Below are 27187 nucleotides of genomic sequence, written 5' to 3'. Positions count from 1 at the left end.
GACAGATCTCATCTGCAAACCTGCTTTCTGGTCTATAGCCATGCACAGGTGACAGAAAAATACAAAGAGCTAGAGAGATTATGGGACAGGAGCAGCTTTCATATGGGAGAAGAATGGGAAAGCTTACCCTGGATAACAACAGACAAGACATTATAATGTCACCAGATAAAGAGAGATGGGCAGAGTGAAAGGTCTGCCATTCAGGAGAGTGAATGGAGGAAACTTAATACAGAATCACTACAAGGAAAGGATCACAGACAATGAGCAGATTTAAACCAACATGATATACGAAGTAGGTAGAGAGAAACGCAGATCCAAAGGGCTAGCTTTATAAATATGGATATACCTGTATTTTCCTTCTATTAGCATTGGAGTATACATGTGTGGAAGATGTATTTAAGCAGTTTAAATGTTACACGTAGCAAACCATTTCCACAACTGCTTTTTCTACATAAGAACTGACTGCAGTCCGAATTTAAGTGAGTTGAATCTAATTAATGTTATTTATCTAGTTACTACTTGCTTTATCAAGTTAGTACTATCATTGCAGTGAATGATAATTGGGCTGTTTAGTAACAGACATTACAAGACAATGGAAAGCATTTATAATAAGCTGATTCTGGCAGAGTTTGTTTACACTATAATGGACTTAGAGCAGTACTGCTAGCATGTTACCCAGTTGTTTTTGGCTCCCACATGAAAGGAATTCCTCAATCTTATATATTTTAATTTAAATAGATGGTCCTCAAAATGACCTCATATGTTTCTTCATAAAGTGGACAGATTCTCGAAATCCCTTGCTTGATTTTTTCTTCACAACATACGTTTTGGATATATTTTAAGCAGTAGGAACAGTGCATGTCAGAAGGACTAAGTTGAGACCTAATTTAATACTATGGATAATGGTTATATTTCAGCTGACACTTATTGCACTACACCACTATTCTGATATCACAAATTACCCAGAAACCCATGTAAAATTATATTTATATATATTTGCATCAACCCACATGGTAACACTGGAAAACTGGAACACACTGATATTGCAAAACTACCTTTATCTGTGAATTCTTTAGTTGTTGGAAATCCTGGAGAAAGCCAAAAATAATTGGGGAACAAATGCCCAAAAATATGGACAGATTTTCAATATTGCTTTTATAAATTTAGAAAGTTGCTAGAATAACAAATATTGTGTTAACATTCATTTTCTGAATGCTATGAAGTCTGAAATCCAAACATCTGTTATTATGAAGCAATGATTTCCAAAAGCCACAAATTTTATGAGAAACTGACCAAAAATATGAAGCAAGAATCTGGACAGTTGAAAAGTATGTGTTTTGCTGTAATCTTTAATGAAATCACTATTACTGACAAAATTAAATCCTTTCCAACCACTTATTTAAATTGGTTACCTATTAGAAAATTGAAGTTACAGAACTTCGAATACCATATGGTCGACACCATATGATCGAAGTTCCATAACTTTGAAATTAAAAACAAAAAACAAAAAAAATAGACAACTTACCCTAATGGGCACTGCACCCCCCACACCCCCCGCTACTTAAATATACCAACTCCGAGATCACACTTTAATGCACTACAGTTCGGAAAGGAAAGATTTCCCCTTTCCTACACTGTAGCGCGATCTCGGAGTTGGTATATTCAAGTAGTGGGGGGTGTGGGGGGTGTAGGGGGGCTTGCCCCCCCCCTGCCTACACCCTTTACTTTTCCTTTTTTTTATGTTCATTTTGAACATTTTGAATTTTCAATTGTTCGATCATTAAAGGTCGACCTTTAGTGATTCAAACAATTGAAAATTCGATGTTCCAATAGGAACCCATTTAAATCACCTACTCTGGAAAAACAAAAAAAGATCATTAGCCTTCTTCTGCTTTATTACTTCAGAAAACGATACAAACATTTTTGGGGTACATGCTATGGTATAATAGAAGATAAACTGAGGAAAGTGGTAGAACATTTAAAATGCATCACATTTTAGTAGAATTTAATCAGTATACAACCAAACTGAAATAATATATGTGTGCCTATGTATGTGTGCATATGTATGTGCATACAAATATATACGTGAATCTGTATAATCAGCAACACTTGGTCGATATATGCAGATGGTCGAAAGGTATACGAGACTGAAAATCCTCAGGTGGGGGATATTCCCTTTTCCTGGGGATTGTACAATCTCAGAATTAGCATACGAGTATAATTAGCTGTGGGTATGTGAGGAGCAGTCACTGCATGGGGGTGCAGGGGGACTTGCTCCCTTGCAAAAATGATGTTATTTGATTTTTTTTTTTTTAGTGTTAACTGCATGCACTGTGTCAGTATTCCAGTTGTTGACCTTTTCTGGTAAATGTTTATGCAGCTGACGTATGGGCTACTTGACTGAGTGAATAGACCCATAAATAAATACACACACACACACACACACACACACACACACATATATATATATATATATATGTACATGCGTGTGCAGACACACAAACACACGCACCTACCTGAGTGTTGAAAAAGATGCTGCTAAGATTTTGAGGAACTTATTTATCATACATGCTCTAGAATAGTAAATGATTATATTCTTTGTTGTTGTCTCTATGTTTCACTTTTATCACCTTTTCAGGTTATTTATGAATCAGTCCCGTGTCTCAAATGATGTCCACAACTACCTGAATGCTACCAGTAGAGAAAATGGAGTTCTGCTGATGGACTATGGTTTGGTCAAACAAGAAGTGATTGATTACATCAAAAAGGATAATGTTCAAGTTTGGATCGGGACAGAATATACTACTCGTGGGCTCTATGAAGTGATCCCAGATGTGAGTACTGACTGCAAGTCATTCGAAGACAAGTAATGATCTACATCCTTGCATTTACTGAAAGTCTGACACTGCAGAGCTTACAGAATGTTTTGCATTCATGTCACTATTTCATACACATTTAAAAGTAACTGTTGTTGCTCTTTATTTATATGGTATTACTATAGAAGGTTTAGGAATTCTGCATGTTGTGCCTGTATATGGTGTAGCTTAGACCCAAGGAAGCATTGCTGTTATATATCATCCTTTGTAGTACTCAAAAAACAAGCATATCAGTTTCTAGAAACTTCTGTTCTGCATGCTGTGAACATTTACGTAAAATCCAAACTTAAAGCCACCAACCCCTAGAGGAGTGAGCATTGATGGAAAGCTGAAACATAGGCTAATATATAGCAGGGGGATATTACAAAAGACTATACCAGTCTTTTTTTTGCTGTTGTTAGAAAAGTCAGGCTAGGCAGTGGAGTTGAATTGGTTGGACAGGATTAGTTTAGAAGGAGAGGGATTTATTGAACATTAATTTCTTAGAACTAATGGAGTGGATGGGGAACCAGTGTTTACTATGACTCTATGCAGGTTAATTGAGGTTAGACAATAACCGAATATGCTGGACATCAGAGGTTACATGAAAGGGATGCGACTGATTGTAGCAGGGACTTTGGCACTAATTAATCAAGATTCAGCAAGCTCATGTCAAGTTTAACTCCAGAGAGACAGAGAAAGACAAAGAAATGTAATGCTGGAAGGAGACCTTCAGTGAAAGACGGGACTATTGAAGGCAAGATAATATACTAGCTGGAGAACTTATTGTGGGCATTATTGTGCAGTACACAAAGGGGGTATGTGTAGTGAAAGCATACTATTATCATTAATATCAGCATTATTATTATTCTGCTTTGGCATGTAACATCTAACTGTCAGGACATATTCTGTGATGTTATGATTACATGCAGACCCATGTACCCACATGCATTAAATGTAGTAGGTGCAACCAGAATAAGACTCACCTGTATACAGGATTATAATTAGTTCTTAAGTCAGAACCTATTTATTATGTGTTTGGAGTATGGATGCCATGGAAATCACCTTGAGAGCAAAGCTCCAGAGGTGACTCGAGGCATCCATGCTAAAACACATAATAAAGCATCATGACTGGAGAACTGATCATAACTCGTTGTAGTGTATGGAGCTTTATCTGCTCCATGGAGTGTGAGTGTAGCAGAAAAAAGTGATGGAAAGCTGTAACTTTTCTGTTAAGTTTTCTTGGACAAGTATTACTTAAAGCTGATAAGACTGTCTTAACGGCATCTGGTAAGGTGTTGATGTCAGCGCAAGTATTACCAAATGTAGTAAATGAATGTCACAGTATTCATTTTGAAGGGTATTATGTTCATGGTTCATTGGTATATAGGTATATACTAGGCAAATGAACACCAGAGCCTTTATAAGCCTAACCGTGCAACCCAACCCAACTGTGTCTCCATGAAACATGGGCTTCTATTTGAAGGGCTATGTTAGTGAGAAATTTGCTAAAGGTTTAGTGGGGGGTATGTTAGGGAATATTTACTGTCAGCCTCTGCCTAACAGAGACATGGGGGCCATCGCAGGGGTGAATTTTCTATTTCCCATCCAATGGTCAAGGTTACATTTTCAACAGGGTTAGGAATGGACTCTGGTTCACATGTATCTGGAGACTATTTCAGAGTGTAGGGATCCTTTGAGACACATATCTGTCTCTCTGCTTCACATGTATGTGGAGACTATTTCAGAGTGTAGGGATCCTTTGAGACACATATCTGTCTCTCTGCTTCACATGTATGTGGAGACTATTTCAGAGTGTAGGGATTCTTTGAGACACATATCTGTCTCACCAGCATGTTCTATTGATGTCACAAGCAAAGTTCAAATCCTTAGATTTAGTGTGTCTGGTGCTGTTTATCTTCCAGATGAGCAAAATGTCCACCAAGGCCAGATCTGAGGATGCCTTATATGCCAGGCATGTATCACCTGTCAGTAACCTGTAGGAGACTGAATAGAGAGATAGAGCTTTAAGGTGCTCTGTATAGGAGAATGTCTTAATACCCTGGATTCTCCTAATGAGGAAACTCCCTAGGCATTCCAGCTGTTGAATATGCCTGGTCAGGTACATGCCAAAGGGAGAATTGTACTCAATGATGTGTCTGAAAAGGGCTGAGTAAAGTGGTACTATAAGTTCTTTGGACCTGGATGCCATACCCTTACTTATAGGTTGGGTGACATAGAATGGTTTTCTTAATACCTTGGCAATGTGCTGGTCAAAGGCCAGATTACTGTCTAGATATGTTTCCAGATCTCTAACTACTGGGTCAACTCTTAGGGTTGGCTTAATGATGGAGCTATCAACCCAAATAGACCTTTTCCTAAAAAGCACTATAATGCACTTTTTGGCTTTGAGTTTTAATCCATGGCTTTGGCACCAGTCATTTGCCTGTGTTAGACTCTCTTGCAGGATGTTAGTGTCATGAGGGGAATCTGTGATAGCTCCCAATTTGCAGTCATCTACAAACATGGTCAGCCAGAAGCCCGTGACATTAGCTTTAACCTATGAAAAGTAGATGCCAAACAGGAGAAGGCCCAGCACTGAGCCATGAGGTACTTTGCTGGTGACTAGACTCTTGGTGGAGGTGATCTTACCAATCCTGACTTCTTGGGTTCTATCTGTGAGCCAGCTGACAATCCAGTGAGCTATGTAGGGATTTATGCCTAGTTTGGTCAGCTTGTCAACAGTACCTGAGTGGGGTATTGTATCGAACACCTTAATCAGGTCTAGGCAGGTGGCACACGCTGCTATTTCCCCTCATCCATTGCCTTGATGACCCTCTCAAAAAAGTCTACCAGGTTAAGTAGGTATGGACTTATTTTGACAAAACCAAACTAAAATGGGTTCAGAGTCTGTAGTTTGCCAATGTCTTTCTGGTAATTTCCATGTAAGAGCATCATGTAGGTAGGGGTGTGTGAGCATGATGTTTTTTTTTGGGGGGGTATATCCTGACCTATAAAATAGGTGAAATAAAAATTGATAAGAGAGTGTCATAATGAAAACAAAGCCCTGCAGCATAATGAGGGGGATGGGTTTTGGCATAACGGTTAAGGTCTTCTTCATCTCATAGACACAACGTTAGGTTTAAAATGGCCCTTTAAGGCCTCTAGCCTAGTATTTACATATTAACCTATGAGTTTCTACAAATACAGCTAAGAGCAATGGCATATGTAGTAGTTGGACCACTGGAAAAACCCATTAATCTGTCCTGGGGTACCACATTTTTTATAAGGTTAGAAATATATTGCAAGCATCTCTTTTAACAGATTTAGAGCCAGAAAGAATACTCGAACTGTCAAAATTTGCACTTGTTTCACATGCAAGCAAGGGAATGTTCAAGATCCTCCAAGCTGGACTGCAGCAGTTTATGGACTGAGAACTACCAGATGTGCAAGCTGCTGTTTGTATATGAATATTAAAGAAGGGAAGAAGAGCACCACTATGGATGAGGAACGCGACAGTAATGGAAGATAAATGTAGGTGTTTAAGCATCTGCATCAACACATCTGCTTACAGAGCTGTTGGACATTATATGGTGCTTATGGACAGAACAAGCACACTAGTAATCCCACCAGGGAAGTAAAGGTCAGTTAGCCTGATATAATTGGAGAAATGTTGACAAGCAACCTCAATGACAAGAACTTCCAGAATACTCACAGCTTGGGGTCAGCACCAGGTTATTCAGCTAGCTAGCTTGCTCCATTTCTATGAATGGGTCACAGGGAAGTGGACAGAACAAAGCCACTAGATAGTTTTCCTGGACAGCAGTAGAGTATTTTATTTATTTATTTGATGTTTATCAACTGGTTAAGTGTGCTGCTCTAAAGTCCCTTTGAACCATGGCCTGGGCTCAAAGGCAAGATTACAGAGTTTTAATTAACAACATAAAATAACACACAAACAAAATAAAATTAGTAAAATATACAGAGCTTCAATGGCCATAGGTTCACAGGTGTTTACTAGGCTAACGACCACAAGGGCTTTTTAAAGCCTAGCCATGCATCCCAAAAACATGGCCCTGGGAGATGAACCATTTACAGGTTACCTGTGACCATTAGAGGCATAGGTGCCAAAGCAGGGATGAATTTCCAGTTCTCCATCCAGTTGTCCAAGTTGCACTTGAATTGGATTAGGGAGGAACTCCGCTTCACATGGATGGGGAGCCTGTTCCATAGATAAACCATAAGGTTCATATACAGACTTTCAGTGAACATACAATCTAAGGTAAGCAAAGACTCACAAAACCAAAATATTTTTTAACAAATTAACAGAAGTAACAAGATGCTGAACAATTAATGCACAAACAACACTTTAAGTTAATTATATACGGTATCCAATAGTTGTAACATCCTCAGTGTTAAGAGTTGAACACTACATGTGGTCAGGAGACTAATGGCTAATTGAGGGATATTGTCTAACACTGAGGAACAACTCATTTCCTTCCTAGAGATTACTAATTAAATTGACAGGGGTTGCTGGGATTGTCAGGAAGTAGAGTGAAGCAGAGGAATGTTTTGACTGGGAGGAGGGGAGAAGAACCTCCAAGAGAAGGAGAATGTCCAGGGACAGACTGCAATGTTTAGTACAAGGTCCACTTTTCAGTGGTTTTGCATGAGAAATAACAGGATAAATGTGCATGTGGATGACACTAATCTGCAAAGTGTAATGTGCAATGAAGAAATCAACCTGGCTTTACTAGAAAGGTTCACCCAGACTCTGCTACATTTTGCTGTGAAGGAAAGGTTAGTTTGCTTTTATTTGTTGTGTTTTGTATTACTTTATTGCCTTTTAATATTTTGTATACTGTGATTTGTTTTCTTTACCTTGTGTTTTACTTGTATTCTGCTTTTAACTGCATATTAAAACTTCAAAAGAGACCACAACTCTGTCTCTTATGAGTCAGGCAGAAATTAGAACTGATCAATTAAGGACTCATACATAAGATAGAAGAGGTCACTTAAGGTTAATCATTTGTAAACTGAGGGGTGGAGCTAGGAACTAAACCTTCTATTTAAGGGGTAAACTAAAACATTTCAGAGCTTTACTAGAAAGGCTCACCCAGACTCTGCTACACTTTGCTGTAAAGGAAAGGTTAGTTTGCTTTTTATTTGTTGTATTTTGTATTACTTTATTGCCTTTTTATATTTTGAATACTGTAATTTGTTTTCTTTACTTTGTGTTTTACTTGTAGTCTGCTTTTAACTAAATATTAAAACTTCAAAAGAGACCACAGCTCTGTCTCTTGTGAGTCAGGCAGAATTTTTCCCCACCCTCCAACCTGCTTACTGTTGTGTTCTTAAATACCACTGTCTTTCTAGTTGCCTGCCTCTTATGTTAATTTGACCATATATCTAATTTCCTCTCAGCTTTCACTGTCTTGTGTGAGGAAGTACAAAAGTATCATTTTGTGAAATCACCCCCCTTCAATTATTTAAATTTATTGACCATCTTACTGTATTCCATATTGCCAGAATACAAAAGTGACCACCCCGTTTCAATCTATCTTGCTATTTTAAAAATAGTGACTCTCCACTAAAACTTAACTTTTTAGACAGGTAAAACTTAAGTTACATACTTTCACATCTAACTTATCTAGTGCACACTACAGTGTTTAGGATAAACAATTTTTTTCATCTTACCTTTAAGCATCCCTGTGACTAGCACTTGCTCTAATACCTGCTGGAAAGCATTAAGAAGCGTTAAACCGATACAAGCACTCAACTCTCCTTGTTAATAAGGAGAAATTAATTGTAGACACTAAGCCTATAATGGCAAAGTACCTTGCTAAGACAAGGGAAAACAGCTCTTGTACTTTACAAAAAAAGCACCAAACCAGGCATGTCCAAGGGTCAGCTTCCGGTGATTTCTCCTGTCCACCTGGTGAATCTGGGCATACTGGGGCAATGCAGCAATTGCCTCATGTACACAGACAACCCTCTCCTCCTACCACCCAACACTACAACCTGCGAGAAATGTACTTACATCGCCAAACTGAAAAGAAAGCTCTCTCCACCGAAGATTGTGCTAGACAGTCAAGAGGAGAATGTTAACACCCGCACTACACCTCAAGCAACACATACCCCTTCTAAACCCACATCACCAACACCCACACATAGCAACACTAAATCCACATATGCAGAGGCCCTTAAATGTAACCTGCCCAAGCAAAAAGGACCTCAGAAGCTGAAACGCAAACAAACACCAATCACAACCAGTATCACATAGCTCACAACACCAGTGTGCCACCCAGAAACAGCCCCTAAGGCAAGATAACGTACCTAACACTTTAGTCATAGGTGACTCAATAGTCAGGTACACTGATGTCCCACTCACCAGGCTGAACAAGGAGAAAATTACAGTTAGCTGCCTGTCGGATGCCAGGATCCGCCACATAACGCATGCACTCAAGTTACTCCACAACAAGTACAAAAATGACTCTGTCATTGTCCATGTTGGAGTGAATGACTTGAGACGTACCTCCCTGGACTACCTGAAAAGAGACGTGGAAGAGCTCTCAGATCATGTGGCCCAGGCAGGTATGACCCTAGCCCTGAATAGCATCCTGCCTTTGCCCAGAATGATACCACAATATAAGGACAAAATGATTGACTTCAACAATTGGCTAAGCTTCTGGTGTCATTCAAAGGGGATCCGATATCTGTCTGCCTGTCATGACATGATCGAAAGACCACAATGCCTTGCCAGAGATGGTCTGCACCTGTTGCCTTTGGGATTTAGGTTACTAGCTAAGGTTGTTGCCACTCCTATAGTGCCAAATAAAAAGGCAAAGTTCAAAGGACAAAACCACCAGCGTAACAGGTACAAGTATGCAAATTCTGAAGGTAATGCTACTCAATGCTAGAAGTCTAAACCTCAAAATGCACTCCCTCGAGGCACTCCTAAAAATGGAGAACATATATATCCATGCAGTAACTGAGACCTGGTTCAAGGCTCCAGAGAGCATCCCTGCAATACCAGGCTACAACTCTTACCATACTTTTCGGACACCAAACCAGGACCAAAACATTAAAGGTGGAGGAGTGTCCATATTCACCAAGGATATTCACACCACCAGGCTAGTTGCCCAACACAATGTGTCTGAAATTCTCCAGGTGCAACTAACACTAGGTAAGACTGCAATCCAAATTGTAGCTTGCTACAGATCCCCCACCATGCCCCAAGATTCTCACTACACCTTTCTAAACATACTGGAAAATATTAAGATACAACCAAACACCCTAATACTGGGTGATTTCAACTACCCTGCCATTAACTGGGAAAACTACTCGTGTACCAACACCTCTGTCCAACGGTTCTTGGAATTCATAAATCCATAGTCCCACCAGGGGCTCCAATATCCTAGACCTGGTCATTACCAGCATGCAAAATCGATGCTCCACACCTATGGTCACCCCCTCTTTGGTCAGGTCTGATCATAAGCTAATCACCCTTAGCATCCACATTCCACTCCCACCCCCAGTAAGGAAATTTCCATAAAAAACTTTTCCAAAGCCAACTTCATGCTACTCAAGTCAGAAGTGACAAACTTCATGACACCCATGCAGACAGGGACTGAAAGTTCGACTGCTGAATCCTACACTAAGGCACTGTACAAGCACATCCACTCATGCATGAATTGTGCCATCCCAAATAGAACCAAGATGCTCTCCTCCAAGAAAAGGATGCCAATCTGGTGGTCCCCTGCCATAAGCAAATTTTACAACAAAAGGAAGAAACTATTGCAGAAAAGAGGAAAATCCCAGGATGCAAAAAACTCCCTTACCAGCCTCAGTAAAAAACTGAGATCCCTCATAAAATCCTCCAAAGCTAGTTACGAAAATAAAATTGCCAAAGATTCCAAAGACAACCAGAAGGCATTCTATAACTACGTCAAGAATCTAAATGGCAATGCTCAGGTCTGCTTTGAGCTACAACAGAATGGCATTAAATATACTGATCTCAAGGATATTGCCAATATCCTGGCAGAACAATTCAGTGCCAACTTCACCCCCATCTCACCCCCTAAATGGCCCATCTCAATACTGGAAGATTGCCAAATTCCGGTAATAATGACCACACAGGTAAAAAACGCACTCTCCAAAGCTAAGAATACAGCATCCTGGGACCAGATGTCATCGCAGGCTGTCTACTACATGAACTACAAAATGAACTGGCACCTCACCTAAGTGTCACGTTTAATCATAGCCTCACCTCAGGCTTCGTGCCCACTGAGTGGTGCGCAAAGCTACAGTTATCCCACTCCAGAAAGGGGGAATCCACCTTGGATGCCAGGAACTACCGCCCCATCAGTCTGATGAGCCTGATCTGCTAGGCCATGGAACATATTATCATGGAACTTATAAACAAAGACACTGGCAACCTTCAAACACTGGACCCCACCCAGTTTGGGTTCGTAAAGGGCCAATCTTGTCTTCTGAACCTGATTGACTTCTTCGAATCAGTCTCCAGAGACGTGGACAAGGGTAAGGCAGTCCACACAGCCTTTCTGGATCTCGCCAAGGCCTTTGACACCATTTCCCCCACTCTGGAATCATAGATAGACTTACTAAGCTGGGCATTAATCCCTACGTCACTTGATGGGTTGCCAACTGGCTTACTGACAGAACCCACACTGTAAAAGTAGCCAATTCCAAATCCAGCACCGGACAGGTGACAAGTGGAGTACCTCAGGGTTCAGTCCTGGGACCGCTCTTGTTTGGCATCTACTTCTCTGAAGAACAGGGCAACACTAAGGGACTCTGGCTAACAAAATTCCCAGATGGCTGCAAACTGGGAGCCATTATCAAATCCCCAAATGATGTGGATACTCTACAAAAGGGCCTTACAGAAACAGATGCTTGGTGCCAGAGCCATGGGCTCAAGCTCAATGCCAAGAAATGTATAGTTATCCCCTTTGGGAAAAAACATGTACCCATGAATTACCACATAGGTGGCAGTACAAACACCGAAAGTGTGATAAGAGACTTAGGGACACAGGTGGACAGTGGTCTCACCTTCAATAACCACATCGCCACAACAGTCAGGAAATCCTTCTATGTGGCACACCTCATCACTAAGGCCTTTTCATCCAGAAAAAAGGAAGTCATTGTCCCACTGTACTCATCCCTCATTAGACCGATTATAGAATACAATGCCCCATTTGGTATGTACCTCTCAAGACATCTTCAGCAACTGGAAAGGCTGCAGAAATGCCTCACTAAAAGAATCACAGGCCTAAAGCAGATGTCCTATGCTGGCCACCTTAAAAACTCCAGGTATACTCTGTCACATATTGTCTACTCAGAGGCAATCTCTGCTTAACATGCAAGGCCATGTCAAACCCACAGCTGTTGGACATGCTACACTTAAATAAATCCCAATCTCTCAGAGCCACACGCTCCAGGGATCTAAACCTTGTCATCTCAATTTTATTTTTTATTATTTATTTTACATTTGTTGACCGGGCTAGTACAACTGGATATATGTCCATTTTCAGTGGAGGCCTGGGGAGAAAAGCTCCAATATAGATGATAATAAACATAAACATAACATATGAACAATGTATTTGTAATACTAGAACGCATTTATAAACATCTGGTAGAGTACCCTTTTAAGACTCGAAAGAATTAAAAACATAAACTTAGAGCTCAGGTATTTATCATCAAATAAAAAGAAGGAAAGACAATATACATAAGCTGGGAATATGTATATAGAATAATGAGCTAGCAGACAATGAAGAAAACATGCTGGAGGGGTAGGTTCCTGACCCAGAGATTGTCAAGCAGAGTGCCTCTTTGGCCCTCTTCAAAAGGTACCTTGATGATTGGATGGGAGAAAGGAAATTCACCCCGGGGATCACGTCAGTCACCCTGCTAGACAGGGGTCCAGGGAAGTAAATAGTGTGGGAAGAAATAGCCAGGGGATTGTTATGGCTAGGCTTGTATAGGCTGTAGGGACGATAGCCTAGTACCAACCTAGAAACCTATGAAATGGACTTAAGGAACCAAGAAACTGTGTTGATAGATGAAAACTAAAGTTCTGTGTTAAGTAATCTGAGCTGTTATATCTGGGAAGTAGCAATCCAGAAACAGGACATATCAGGGCAAGACCTAGTGATTATCACCTTTCTGGAACAATGACCCTCAGGATCAGTGTTGGATTGCTTAGCTAGAGGAATGGATTCTAAAGATAAGGGGGTGGTCTTAAGAGAGAACAACAGCACAAATGAGACCAGAGTTGGAGTACTGTGTCCAGTTACGGAAAACAAACAAGGAAGTGGACATCAACCTATTAGTAAAAAAAGCAGAGAAAGACATGCACTATGAGCAGACATTTAGACAAATAATTAGTGAGGACAGGCTGGCAGACTAGGAAGGAAAGGGGAGCATATGATTTCTGTACAAAAAGGCGAAACAAACGCATGTGAAAGAATCAAGCTGATGAAGAAGGAAATATGAGGACAGATAGCTCAAACTATACATGGAAAACATCTGCAGCTGATGAAGAAGGAAATATGAGGACAGATAGCTCAAACTATACATGGAAAACATCTGCAGCTGATGAAGAAGGAAATATGAGGACAGATAGCGCAAACTATACATGGAAAACATCTGCAGCTGATGAAGAAGGAAATATGAGGGCAGATAGCACAAACTATACATGGAAAACATCTGCAGCTGATGAAGAAGGAAATATGAGGGCAGATAGCGCAAACTATACATGGAAAACATCTGCAGCTGATGAAGAAGGAAATATGAGGGCAGATAGCGCAAACTATACATGGAAAACATCTGCAGCTGATGAAGAAGGAAATATGAGGGCAGATAGCGCAAACTATACATGGAAAACATCTGCAGCTGATGAAGAAGGAAATATGAGGACAGATAGCGCAAACTATACATGGAAAACATCTGCAGCTGATAAAGAAGGAAATATGAGGACAGATAGCTCAAACTATACATAGAAAACATCTGCAGCTGATGAAGAAGGAAATATGAGGACAGATAGTTCAAACTATACATGGAAAACATCTGCAGCTGATGAAGAAGGAAATATGAGGGCAGATAGCTCAAACTATACATGGAAAACATCTGCAGCTGATGAAGAAGGAAATATGAGGGCAGATAGCTCAAACTATACATGGAAAACATCTGCAGCTGATGAAGAAGGAAATATGAGGACAGATAGCTCAAACTATACATGGAAAACATCTGCAGCTGATGAATAAGGAAATATGAGGACAGATAGCTCAAACTATACATGGAAAACATCTGCAGCTGATGAAGAAGGAAATATAAGGGCAGATAGCTCAAACTATACATGGAAAACATCTGCAGCTGATGAAGAAGGAAATATGAGGACAGATAGCTCAAACTATACATGGAAAACATCTGCTTTAGTATATACAATAGGAAATGCTTGTTTCTGTAAAAGGTTGCAAATGTATCATGAAGGCTGTGATGAAATCAATTCGCTTAACTCCTTTCAGACTGGCTCAGAATTACATGTTGTAAGAAAGTTTTGAAGAGCCATAGAGAAAAGGAGGCAGTGTTTACCGTAGGGCAGTGGCAAGGTGAATAATCCCGTGGTTCAAACAGTCAAAATTATTTTTTTCAAAATTAAAGACCTATGTAGCAAATTCAAACTAGCCTAGGGAAAGAGTCCAAGATAAAATAAACTGTTGTGTAAATCCCTGGGACAGTGAAAATAGATCCACAGTGGTAGAATAAAATGAGTCTAGGTTCTTATGCTACTGTATGTTAAAGAACAGAACCCCAGATGTGGTTACAGTTCTAGGCAAAACAGGGAGAGAAAGACAGACAAGATGGAGTGCCTGTAGGGGAAAGCTGCCTATAAGCAGCTATTCCTTTTCAGGTGCTCAAGGACTCCAGAGGTTGGCACAGCAGCCATACTTCATACTGTCCTGTGCCTGCCCAGTTGTGATTCATTTTTGCTGGGCATATTCAGCTGGGGATTTTTGTTAGAATATCAAATTGCCAAAAATCAGATGTTCATATGGCTTTTGCCCAGTCTCATCTATAGTTTGATTACAGAGTTGGAGTATATAATTAGCAGGGAGTAGAGGAAGGGCATAGTCACCACATAGGGCTAAAGGGTGGCAAGCCCCTAGCAAAAATATTTGCTGTCAATGTTTTTACTTCCCTCTTATCGCACTTTTATATTGAGCCATTTTGCTTATATGGGATTGATTTAATGAACGTCAGTGTTTTAACAATTCAGTGTTCTAACATAGATCTGTTCATCTGGACATGGATGGCTTCCATTAAACAAGTGGGCTCCACTGAAATGAAAAATTAACTAAAGATAGGAGAGTAAGATTGAAGACAAAGATGACTAAATAAACAAAGTTACATGAATTGTCCCATTTAGATCACAATGATCCTAATCTATCAGTTTAATACCACATAGTCAGAATGCTTAAACAGTCATATAAACCAGCTAGAACTTCAGAAATAGGTCATGTTAGCTATCATTGCAGAAAGACGCTCAGGCAGCACAAATAAAATTCATAAGAAGAAAAACTACAGGGTTAAACAGGAAAGAATAAGTAAATTAATTAATGACAAAGAAACAGGACATGAAAAGGTGACAAGTGAAGTGCAAAATGCAAGAACTGCTTTTAACAGCATTTTACAGTTCAGTTATTAAACAGATTATTATAGTTAATTCACCAAATTAGTGCACAATGACCATATTAAATATGCAATAAAAGATCCATTGTAAACTACGTCTAGACTATAGGGGGTAAGAATATTTTCATTAGTGATGCCAAGTATTGTGTATCTTATTAATATTTTGTATATGGTTAGCTAGACTACCAATCAATGCGTATATATTTACTATTATTTCTTATTGATCTGTTGAATGTTGTACTGTTTCTATTCATATTTTAACTAAATACTTGTACTTGTTCATTTTATGTAATTTTTATCAACTTATGTTCCTAAATTTGGTGGAGTCTTTCTCCTCAGCCTCTGGGGTTGCTCTTGGCCCACCTGAAGTATCTCAAGCAAAAATTTAAATAAATAAAATCATTGTTGTATTGCTTTGGCATCCCCACTACAAATAACTCTGTGGAACTGGCTTTTCTGTTTTCAGTGAAGTACAGACTAGCAGACCTGTTCAGTAGAACTGGTGACTACAGGAACTAATCTTTACTTGCCCTGAGATTGTTCGGTATTAAAGTTCATCATGTTAATTTAGGGGGTCTTCAGGCAAAGTCCCTTGCACGGAGAGCACTGAGAGCATGAACTCCCAAATAGAAAAGGCATTAGTGATCAGCAGTTTGGTTTATTATTGTCTAGTGGTGACATGAACCCTTGCTTCACTGCAAGGGCTGATTAATTCCTTTTTTCCAAGCATGCATGTGCCCTCACATGGGCCTACAAGGGGAACTGTCACAGACTTTGATGGGCATGCCCACATCTTCCTTACTCCAACACCTCACCTCATGATGAGCCTGTGCTCTACAGCTGAGGCTCTGTCCTAAAGAGCAGATATGGAATTTAGGTGGCAAACATTGTCCCTTCCTTTCAGGATGGGCATTGCCCATCTTCCCATCCCCATTTCTAGTACCATCAAGCGCCTAAGCACTAGTCAAACCTAATTCACCTGAGCTGCTGTTAGGACTAGATCCTTTGATACAATTGTCACAGGCCAGTTCAACAGGTCTGCTAGTCCCACATTTTTTCTAAAAGTAGTTACTGAAATTAACCCAAATCCTTGTCAATCTTTCACTTATCCTGACCATTATTACCCATAATGCCTTTGTTGCTTTACAGACTCCATGGGATGTCCACTTTCTTCAACTCAGGAGCACTGTACAGCTTGTTCTAGCAATTAGAATAGTCATAATGCAGCAGTTTATGTAGCATATTCCTCTATGCTTCTCTCACAGTCTTAAATAACTCATGAGGAAAGTTAGAAGGACTCATTTGTGGAGCTGGTGTAATGGTTAAGGTGTTTACCTCAGAAACACAAAGTACATCATTTGATTTTTCCCTTTGGAAGAGAAATTGGCTAGGCTTAATGAAGCTCACAGTGGCAGCTAGCCTAGTATATACATATGAACCTATGAACCTATAATCAGTATATATCTGCCTGATACAGAGTTATCATTTTAGAAAAAGCTACTGATGAAAGCAAATGGATCTCAAAGTATAGACTGCAGTGATGGTTTTGTACTGATGCATCACAGCTCAGTGATTACCCATTTAAAACACCAGAAGTAGAATTTTGCTTTTACCTAAAAGCATACCTCTAGCATCAAGTCAGTGCCTGTAACAGGCCTAGTATTACATGAAGCTACTACACTAAAGCTGTATATACAGCAGTAAATGTTGTTTTCTATGATTAAAATTATGAGGTACTTATTTGTATTAGTGTTTATTACTGCAGAAATTTTTCTCACCTTGAGACCAAATGAAGGAGCCATTGGTCCAGTGGGTTTCCATCGTTAATGCTAGAATTAATTAATTATTTAACCAGATTTGGTACATTTAAGGAGAAAAAGTGCACAGTAAGACAGGACTACAGCTAATAGACTAGTAGGTTAGCCACAGCAAATGAATAATGTGTAAACATGCAGAAGGCATAAAATACACAAACATGTAGAAGGACTGACATGTGACTTAATGAAAGACTGATGACATCACCGACAGAAAGAGACGTCAGATGATATCCAGTCATCACTAATGTTAAACTACTAGTCAGAGACATGTCAATATTGCCATCCGTGTCTAAAAGAAAGTGCAAGACAGGTGCAGAGTAACAGACCGCTGCTAATGACAACTCTTTGCATAATTCCAGTTTTGAAATGTAGTACTGTATCTGGTAAGACCTGTGACATTTAACTGTTATTGTCTGATTCAGTACTTACTGTTTTTATTGAAATTATCTCAACTAGTTTATTATATCATCAAGCAGTTACTCAGGTTAATCACTAGATTACGGAAAGGCAATCTTATCTGAAATGAGTACCAAAGTCATGAATTATCCTGTTGCTAGGAAAAGATGTCACTTTATCAAGTACTCTCTCCATTTATGTGCAGGGGAGTGTTAAACAAATGCATTTAAGTGCTGCTGGTTGGCAACAGTGCAAAGTTTTCTTACTCCTAGCAACATATGAATATGACATGAACTATTACTGTAAGTTGGCAACTCTACCAGCTGGAATTAACATTTATCATCTTTCTTTCTGCAGACCAAATTAATAAAAGACTCCTATTCACCTGTAATGATGGCCAAAGCTATTAAAGATGAAACAGAACAAAAGATACTAAGAGAATGCCATGTGAGTTTCTATCATGCATATGCATAGTTTTCAAATTAAAATCAAAATGTTCTAACAGATATTAATTTAATACAGGTAAAAGTCTATTAGTCTGGTCAAATGCATCATATAGGTTCTGAATCAGTTGAATTGTACACTGTACCACTATTTCAGGTATTTATTTTCGACATATAGCATTTATTCATTTAAAAGATGAAAATTTTCTTCATTTTGTTTTATGAAATTTATGCTTCAGTTTAAGGAATATACTGTTCAGACCTGCTGGCACTATGAAAATGACAGTTTTGAAAGATTGATTCACAAAAACTAATTATGTTAATACAACCATGTCTTTCAAATTCCAGCCCTGAGTTACCATCCCTGAAGACAGTAACAGTTCAACAAAGTTTATTCCTCTTGCAGGTCAGGGATGCTGTGGCTCTCATTCAATATCTGTTATGGCTGGAGAAAAATGTCCCCAAAGGAACAGTGGATGAAATCTCAGGGGCTTCTTATGTGGATCAACTACGCAGGTCAGTAGTGAGTTATAATAAAGTATACTTTTGTCTAGCCAAGACATTCTACCACAGGTGTAGGATCACATGAGATTGTATACATACATACATACATACATACATACAGCTATTTCAATTCATTAATGTCCTTCTAGCTTGCCAATATACCAAAACACTTGTTCCCATAATAAGTGTCCAGGCTGTTCTTAAAAAATATCTAAATTAGTAGTCTGTTCCATGCATCAGCTACTCTGTCAGAGAACAATCATTTCTATAGAATGACATGGGTTGTCTGATGATTCTCTCATGCTTTTAACCCCAAACATTCCTAGAGGTAGCTGTCTCTAAATGCCCTATTCACCTGAATAAGATCTCCTCTTAGATATCTATAAGAGACACTGTACAAGTTCAGATATTTTAGTCTTTCATAATAACTTAAATTTTCACATCCATGAAAGCCCTTGGTATATTTCCACTGTACTATTTCGAGTTTACTCATGCTTGATTTCTTATAGGGTTTCCATATTGTCATTCCATACTCAAGCTTGGGTCTAATGTAACTAACAAACGATGACTTCATCATTTTTTATTTCCTAGACTTTATAAATCTTTTTATACAATCTGTAGTTCTATAACTATCATTAACCAATTGGTTGATATGATTAGAAAAACTCAAAGCTGGATCTACCCATATACCCAGGTCCTTAAATGAGTCTACAGTTTCAATCACTGTGTGCTGTATTAAATATTCACCTTTCAATTTATGTCTCCCAAATCTCATATGCTTAGTTTTTGATGTATTTATGAGCATATTATTCTCCTGTGCCCAAATGGTCAACTTAGTCAAGTTATTTTGCAGGCATGCCTTATCTGTAACACAGGTAATCAGTTTACCCAGTTTTAGGTCACCTGCATATATATTATAGAACACCTCAGATGAAAAAGTTAGGCCTGAAAGTTACAATCTAAACAAGTAAGGGCCTAGGACAGAGCCCTGTGGGGTACCCTGACTGTAACCAAGCATTTCACCTGTCCAGTTGCTGCATGATACTTGCCATGTCCTATTTGTAAGCCATGCAGCTATCCAACTTATCAAGAGCACATCAATACCTAGTTGTACTAATTTATTGAACAGTGTTTTGTATATGACCCTGTCAAATGCATGTAAATCTATATAAATTACAGCACAATGTTTCATTCATAGCTGTTATTATATTGTTATAGAACATCTTGTTATAGATGGTAATATATCTATTTTCAACATATGCATGCTGATATATGGTTTCAAGTTCCAACCTATCCAATTCTAGCAATAACTTATCCAATATTACCTTCTCCATTATTTTTCCGCAACATGAAAATAGATTTAAGGATCTGTATGACTCTGGGTTCATCCTACTCCCCTTTCTCTTAAAGACAGGTTTAATAAGCGCATGTCTACAATCTTGAGGAATCTCCCCGTATTTATTTGACCTTGTGAATAATAGATATAATGGTACTATAAGTGGGTTTAGGTGCCTAGGCAGCATGACACCCCCGCCCGTGAGACAGCTGGATGTGGACACATGGCAGATGGACAGTTTAGCTGCAGTGACAAATGCCTGTGGACAATTCCCTGTGGGAATAGAGGAACCCCCTGCACCCTAACCACAGGTGGCAGACACAAAACCCCACAGTGATACACTCTGCACCGCCCCCCCCAGAAGCCACCATGTGTGACTGTCAGTCGAACATGAGGCTGTCACAGGATGCCAAGTGGGTATGAAAGTGGTAATGTGAAACCTGTGTGCTGTGGGCAAAGCCTTTATTAACACAGCATGTAAAGTGATGTGTGTAGTGCTTGGTGCGTACTAAACCCAAATATATTCACAACTTGTAGAAATGTGCCACAGCATGTAGGAAATCCTGCACATCACTGTAGTCACAGTTATGTTGCAAGATGTGCTTTAGGTGACACTCCCTTACAACAATACCCTTCCTATGCAGTGTCACAGGCATCCCCCTCAAAAGTGACTCCCTTTGGGTATCTGTCAGGTTCTTTTCCTGTTGAAGAACAGACAGAAGGTCAGACAGCTGCACTGTAGGGTGTCCAAGTAATACCTTCAGCCGATGATGCCATGCCTCCACCTGGTTATTAGTCTGCAGGAAGTCCATGTCAAAGACATCACACACATTCCAAAACTTCAAAGGGTAGGAAGATGGCAGGCATTGCTGTGCTGAGCAGCGGGATGCATACTTTTGTGGTCGGCCACGCACATAATGATGGTCCAGAAATATGCCTGTAGGCTTTGCACAGTCAGGTAAGGTAGCCACAATGTCTAGAAATGCGGGGATAGCATCTTCAAGTGGTAGGAATGACAATGCAATCAGCTTGTGGATGGCTATTGAAAAATCAGTGTCCATACCATAGAGGGCCACAAGGTGGTGATGCTGGATCTGGTGCCAAATGATCTGTGCAAAATGGAATAAGCACCCCTTCAGAATACTCTTAGGGAATGCCTTTTGGCTGGCATGGATCACTGTCTTCTCAAAATCAGTCATAATGTACTGTGGAGCCAAAGTGCATCCCTGATCTACAGCCATACCCTTCAGTATCTCCCACATATTGTTGTATGCAGACTCTGATTTCTGTATCATGAGACAGTACACCAGGGGAACAATCGTTGCTGAGGTGGGGGTGCCAATACATCCATGTAACGTATACAGCTGACGGCAAATATCATCCCATGTTGGGAAGGTGCCATCCCCAAGAATGATGTCTGACCTGCACAGATCTGCCAGATTCTGTGCTGTAGTTAGTAGAACCAAGGCATCAGTCCCATCCATATCAGACATTCTGCAGAGGATAAAGCTGCCACTACAGAGTGGATACTGGCTGACATCGATATCTGCAAGTGTTGCTGGAGGTGTGGACATGGATGCCCATGCCCTCTACTGTACCCTGGTGATGCTACGATGCAGGGAGACATGGCAAGGCATCTCTTGTAGTACATTGTCATCTGCTGTGCCTAGGACACTCTGCATTACCAGACTTGGCAGTTCATTGTCGGTTATCGCCCTCTGCTGTAGTTCTGCTCACAGTGTAGCCAATTGGGCTGTTGTTGCATCTGCGCAGTGCTGGTGTGGCAGTGATTTCAGCAGTTCTTTCCCCTCATCCTGGTGACCAGTGATGGCATGACCTCGGCAGGCCTTTAATCTCCACTCAATGCATGCCCAGTACCATTTAGGGGGTGCTTCATGCTCTAAATGGTAGAGGTGTCCCTCCACTACCAGCATTGGTTTGCCCCCATTGGCTGGGCACTGTGCTGTATCTGTTGGCAAGCTGACCAGGGCTATACAGGTACACATTTTCCATCATGGTAACACTACTTGTAGATGGCCTATCCGTATCCATCAAATCCAGTGTAGCAGGAAACAGAATGTAGACACAACTTCAGTACAAGCCACTATCAGACTTTGGGTATGTTGCTGTATGCCACCTTGTGTTGTACCCTTCTGTATAAGCGCTGTCTGCCACAGTGGCCCTTTGCAGCAGTACACACACCACCTTGTGTTGTACCCTGCTGTATAAGCACTGCATGCCACAGTGGCCCTGTGCAGCTGTATACACACCACCTTGTGTTGTACCCTCTGAATAAGTGCTGTCTGCCACAGTGGCCCTGTGCAGCAGTACACACACCACCTTGTGTTGCACCCTTCTGTATAAGCGTTGTCTGCCACAGTGGCCCTGTGCAGCAGTATACACACCACCTTGTGTTGTACCCCACTGTATAAGCACCGCCTGCCACAGTGGCTCTGTGCAGCAGTGTACACACCACCTTGTGTTGTACCCTATGAATAAGCACTGCCTGCCACAGTGGCCCTGTGCAGCTGTATACACACCACCTTGTGTTGTACTCTGCTGTATAAGCACTGCCTGCCACAGTGGCCCTGTGCAGCTGTATACACACCACCTTGTGTTGCACCCTGCTGTATAAGCACCACCTGCCACAGTGGCCCTGTGCAGCTGTATACACACCACCTTGTGTTGTACCCTCTGTATAAGCACTGCCTGTCACAGTGGCCCTGTGCAGCTGTATACACACCACCCTGATCTTACTACTTGTCCTGCTAGGGATTCTCTACGTGCAGTTCACACAGCTGTGGAATTGACAAGTGATTGTAGTCTAGTAGGAGTCTACCCAGCATGCTTGTACCACTGGATCTGCATGTACTGCACAGGTCCCCTTTAACTCCCAGCTAATGCTGCTGGCCAGTCAGGGTGTGGGGCCCAGTCTCGGTTTCAGTGACAGAGATTACATAGGGATGTAACCCTGTGTAGCACCATTTTCTGCCTACATGGGTCTGCATACATGCGTACCCCAGCTGCAACAACCATTGGATGGGTTTGGCAGCCCCCACATTACACACATGCTGCTGTGGACTGCGAGGTGGGTTGATACTCCTGTGTGTCAATGTTCCCTTCTACAGTGGCTGCTTTCACACTGTTGGGTAGGTAGTCTGTGATTGCCGGGGTTGACATGTTTCCACCTGTCACTGCACTAGGAAGGCTCTGGCAGGACAGTGTCTGTCTGTTGCAGGCATACCTCTCAACCTCTTTGGGTAGGTAATGTGGTAAACCAAATAAAAACAGTGGTACAAGCAAGAACACTGTTTACATCTTGCTCTTACAAACTTAGAAAGTTGATAGAGTAACAGGTTTTGCATTAGCATGAATTTTCTGATGGGTATGAAGTCTGAAACTCAAATGTCTGTCATTATGTTCTAACTCCACTCTTCAGTGTTGTTCCACTACTTTGCCAGATGGTCACAATTATGTGGTATATGGGCCAAACATATTCTTCAAAGGTCAGGGTTTTCTGTGACAATCTGTACTGTTGGGGGGCATAGGATGCTTGTGGTATTGTAATGTCTATATTAGTAACAATGCGCATGTACATCTGTATCCTTCAGCAGCAGCTACAGCTTCTTTGGCTTTTCCTGAAAGCTTCCCACAGCATGGTTTAATGTATGGGTTGTGGGGGGATTTGTATGCTTGTGCAGGGCAACAGGTAAGCTGCTTTTTGTTTTTTACTGTGTTTGGACCTTTCTAGCCACTTGTTCTGCTGATTGCCTGTGTAGAGAGGCTGTTTCCACTGTCGGGTGACAGCCCACTTATCTACTTTAGGGAACGTCTCCATTTGCTGGTTTTCCTGACTGTGTGGATTCCCACAGCATATCTCTCTTTCAGCTGCACCGCTCTACAATGTAGATGTGCTGCAGCCTTCTGCTTTCGGCGTTATAGCTCGTGGGCATTTGTCTCACATGCCGGAACCCACTATAAGTTCCTGCTGAAGTGTTTTCAGGTCATTGTTACTAATTCTGTCTCCTCCTTGTGCTTACATAAGATTTTATAAATATATCTATAATCTGTTCTGTCTGAGAATACATTTTAGAATCTGCACACAGTTTATCAATTTGTATGTCTTTACTCCTTCCACATCTTATGTATCTATAAGAAGGTTTTCTATTATGCTCAATATCTTTATATACATTTCTTAAATTTTTTCTTGATCTTGTCTCACACTGTGCTTATGCACACTATGTTTGTCAAGCTTATTTATTTCAGTTTTCAAAGCTATAGTTCAACCTCTCTTCCACTTCTTATATTTTTTTGTCTCTCACCTTAATCAGATGTCTTGTTCTTATGGAAATATATACCCCTGATGTTTGCCTAGATCCTGATGTTAAAACATTTTTTTTGATTTTTTGCACTCAAACAGTTTTTATTTCAAAACTTTTCACATTTCATCTGTAGTTTTGCCACTGAACACCTCACTCCAGTTAGTTTTACATAGTGACTGTTTTGCTTCCATATAATCTGTAATTAACCTTCTGTGTATTGGTTTAGATTTCAGTTTAGCAGAATTATCTAGCAACAAATTAACCTTTATAATCCCATGATCGCTGCATACTAATGGTGGTACAACTTGACTTGAAGTAACTGTAATTTTTTTAGGAGCGCAAACAATGTCTAGTATGTTCCATCCCCTGGTAGGTTTTTTTACAGTCTGAAGCAATTGTTGGTCCTGAATATACATTGTGAATCATTTCCTTACAAAAGTTGTTGAATCAATATTATTCCAGTCTGTTCCTGGTAAATTTAAGTCCCAAGCTAATATTATTCTTACCTCCTGTGTTTCAAGAAAGAAATGTATGAATTCCTCTAGGTCATCTGCACTTGACTTTGGTGGTCTATACTCTCCAACAATTGTCATATGTTCCAGGCATACCTCCCAACTGTATCGATTACCCCTGTTATTACTGAGTTTTGGGGTCCAAATAATGGGGTGCCATGATTCCTGAGTGGCACCCCTTCATTTCCGACTTTTTTGCTTCCTTTTTTTATTTTTTATTTATTTTTCGTGGTTTGTGCTGATGTCATCACTTGCGCGATGATGTCAGCTCTATCGGGGCTACCAGCCTGTCAGAATTGCACTCAAGGGCTCACAATCACGTATTTTCAGCTGGCTTTTTGGATGGATGTGTGCACGGGAAGTCTGGATGCAAGTGAGAGCGTTCATTCTATTGAGCAATTCAGTAGCATTCGTTCTCTTTTGCGATCTGCCTGCAGAGAAAGAATTCTGGCTGGATCAGCGAATGGAAAGGGTTGAAGTAAGTGGTGTGTGTGTGTGTGTGTGTGTGTGTGTGTGTGTGTGTGTGTGTGTGTATGTGTGTGTGACCGCCATCAGTATGAATATTAGTTTACTGATTGTTGGGTGGTGGGCAGGACTTGCTACTGCGCATTCGGCAAGGTATGTAATGTTTCTAACACAAAACCTTTATTTTCGGGTGTTAACTGAAACGCCGAACCATTCAATGAAGACCTGGGTTGCTTGAAGATTGATAATTCTTTATTTATTTCTCAAGTAGTGTTGCTTATGGTTAAGTGGTATTTGGAAACTGGCTATTGGCCATTGTACTTCAATTAGTGGCATCTTAATTTTGTTTTTTTCCAACCTAGACCATGAAGGTTCCTGCTGCACCCTGCTGAATCCTTTGTTCCTCTCCTGCTTACAACATTATGTTTATTGTGCTCCTAACACCCACTTTAGGTCAGGAGGTACATAGCAATTCCTGGTTCATTAATTCCATCGGAAGTGTGTACCTATGCATACCCCAGGTCTGCTCTACTTCCTGTTGGGGCTTCTGTCTTAAAAAAAAGTGCAATTTTTTGTCACAGTTATACTATCATTGTGTAACATGGTATTTCTGGTGCTAAAATGTGTACTTTTTATGTATGTTTCATATCAGTGTAGCTATACTTCAGTTTTAAAATTTGGGTTTTATTTAATGTATGCAGAACAGCTATACAAATACTTCCCAAATCTGTGTCATCTGGTAGCATCTTTTGATGATGTCATAAGGGGAAGCAGTACGCAGTTCAGTACTTCCAGGTATTGAATTGAAGGGATTGTTGCTATGCTGGGAACAGGTACTGATACAGTAAAAATGTGGAACAAGCGATAAGGTGGAGAGAATAACACCAAAGCAACAGCAAAAAAGAAAATAATCTCTCCACACCGTCAAGCCAAATAAAATTTATTAAAAAAATGACAAAGCATTTAGATATCAAAAGCATCCTTCCTCAGTGTTTAACTGGAAGTTAAAACCAACATTTATACTAATAGCACATGACACAGCCATTAATTGATTAAGGTAAACACTTGGTCAGAATGTGAAGCATTAAAATCACTACAAATTAACACACAAATTATTATAAAAGAGGCTGATAAGGGAGGAGCAACAGTGATAATGGACATGGAACAGTATATACAATCCATGATGGATCTTCTTAGGGATGAATCTACATTTAAAGTCATTGGTAATAAGGAAATAGACAGTATGATTAGTAAAATAAATATGTCTTTATACGACCACCAAGTAATGAACGACAGATCTTGAAACTTTTCATTATTTGAGTGTGCCCTGTCGTACCATCCCCATACTTTATGGACTTCCTAAGATCCATAAGTCTGTTGAGCAACCACCCATGAGGCCCATTGCCTCAAGTGGTGGTTGTATTACAGAGCCTATATCTGTATACCTCCAGAATATACTAAAGGACTATTTAAAATGTGTCCCTAGTTATATTAAAGATAGTGGTGATTTTTTATCTCAGCTTTACAATTGGTATGATAACATTATTAATTAGAACTTTTTTTCTAGTGACACTAGATATAAAATCTTTATTTACTGTCACCCCAACACCTATGGAGTTGATTGTGTCAGACAAATACTAGTTGAGCATGGTTTGGTTAATAGTAGAAGTTCTGAGACAATTTGTGAACTATTAGATCTGGTTCTAGAAAACAATTTTTTTGTTTTCAATAAGCAAATTTACCATCAAGTATTGAGTACTGCTATGGGCACTACCGGAGCAAATACCTATGCTAACTTGACTCTGAGCAGATGGGAAGAAAACTTT

General features: G+C 40.1%; 1 protein-coding gene across 1 annotated transcript in view; it reads left to right on the top strand.

Annotated features, from left to right (window-relative positions):
* Positions 1-27187, top strand: part of XPNPEP2 (X-prolyl aminopeptidase 2) — a 983740-nt gene that overhangs the window by 598566 nt on the left and 357987 nt on the right. The window contains exons 10-12 of the mRNA XM_044057066.1: positions 2639-2834; positions 18137-18226; positions 18629-18738. Of these exons, the coding sequence (XP_043913001.1) occupies positions 2639-2834; positions 18137-18226; positions 18629-18738 (396 nt within the window). The remainder of the gene's footprint in view (positions 1-2638; positions 2835-18136; positions 18227-18628; positions 18739-27187) is intronic.

Source organism: Protopterus annectens, chromosome 15.part0, assembly GCF_019279795.1.
Source record: "Protopterus annectens isolate FY-2018-M chromosome 15.part0, PAN1.0, whole genome shotgun sequence".
Taxonomy (NCBI): domain Eukaryota; kingdom Metazoa; phylum Chordata; order Ceratodontiformes; family Protopteridae; genus Protopterus; species Protopterus annectens.
This window is presented reverse-complemented; position numbering and strand designations above follow the sequence as displayed.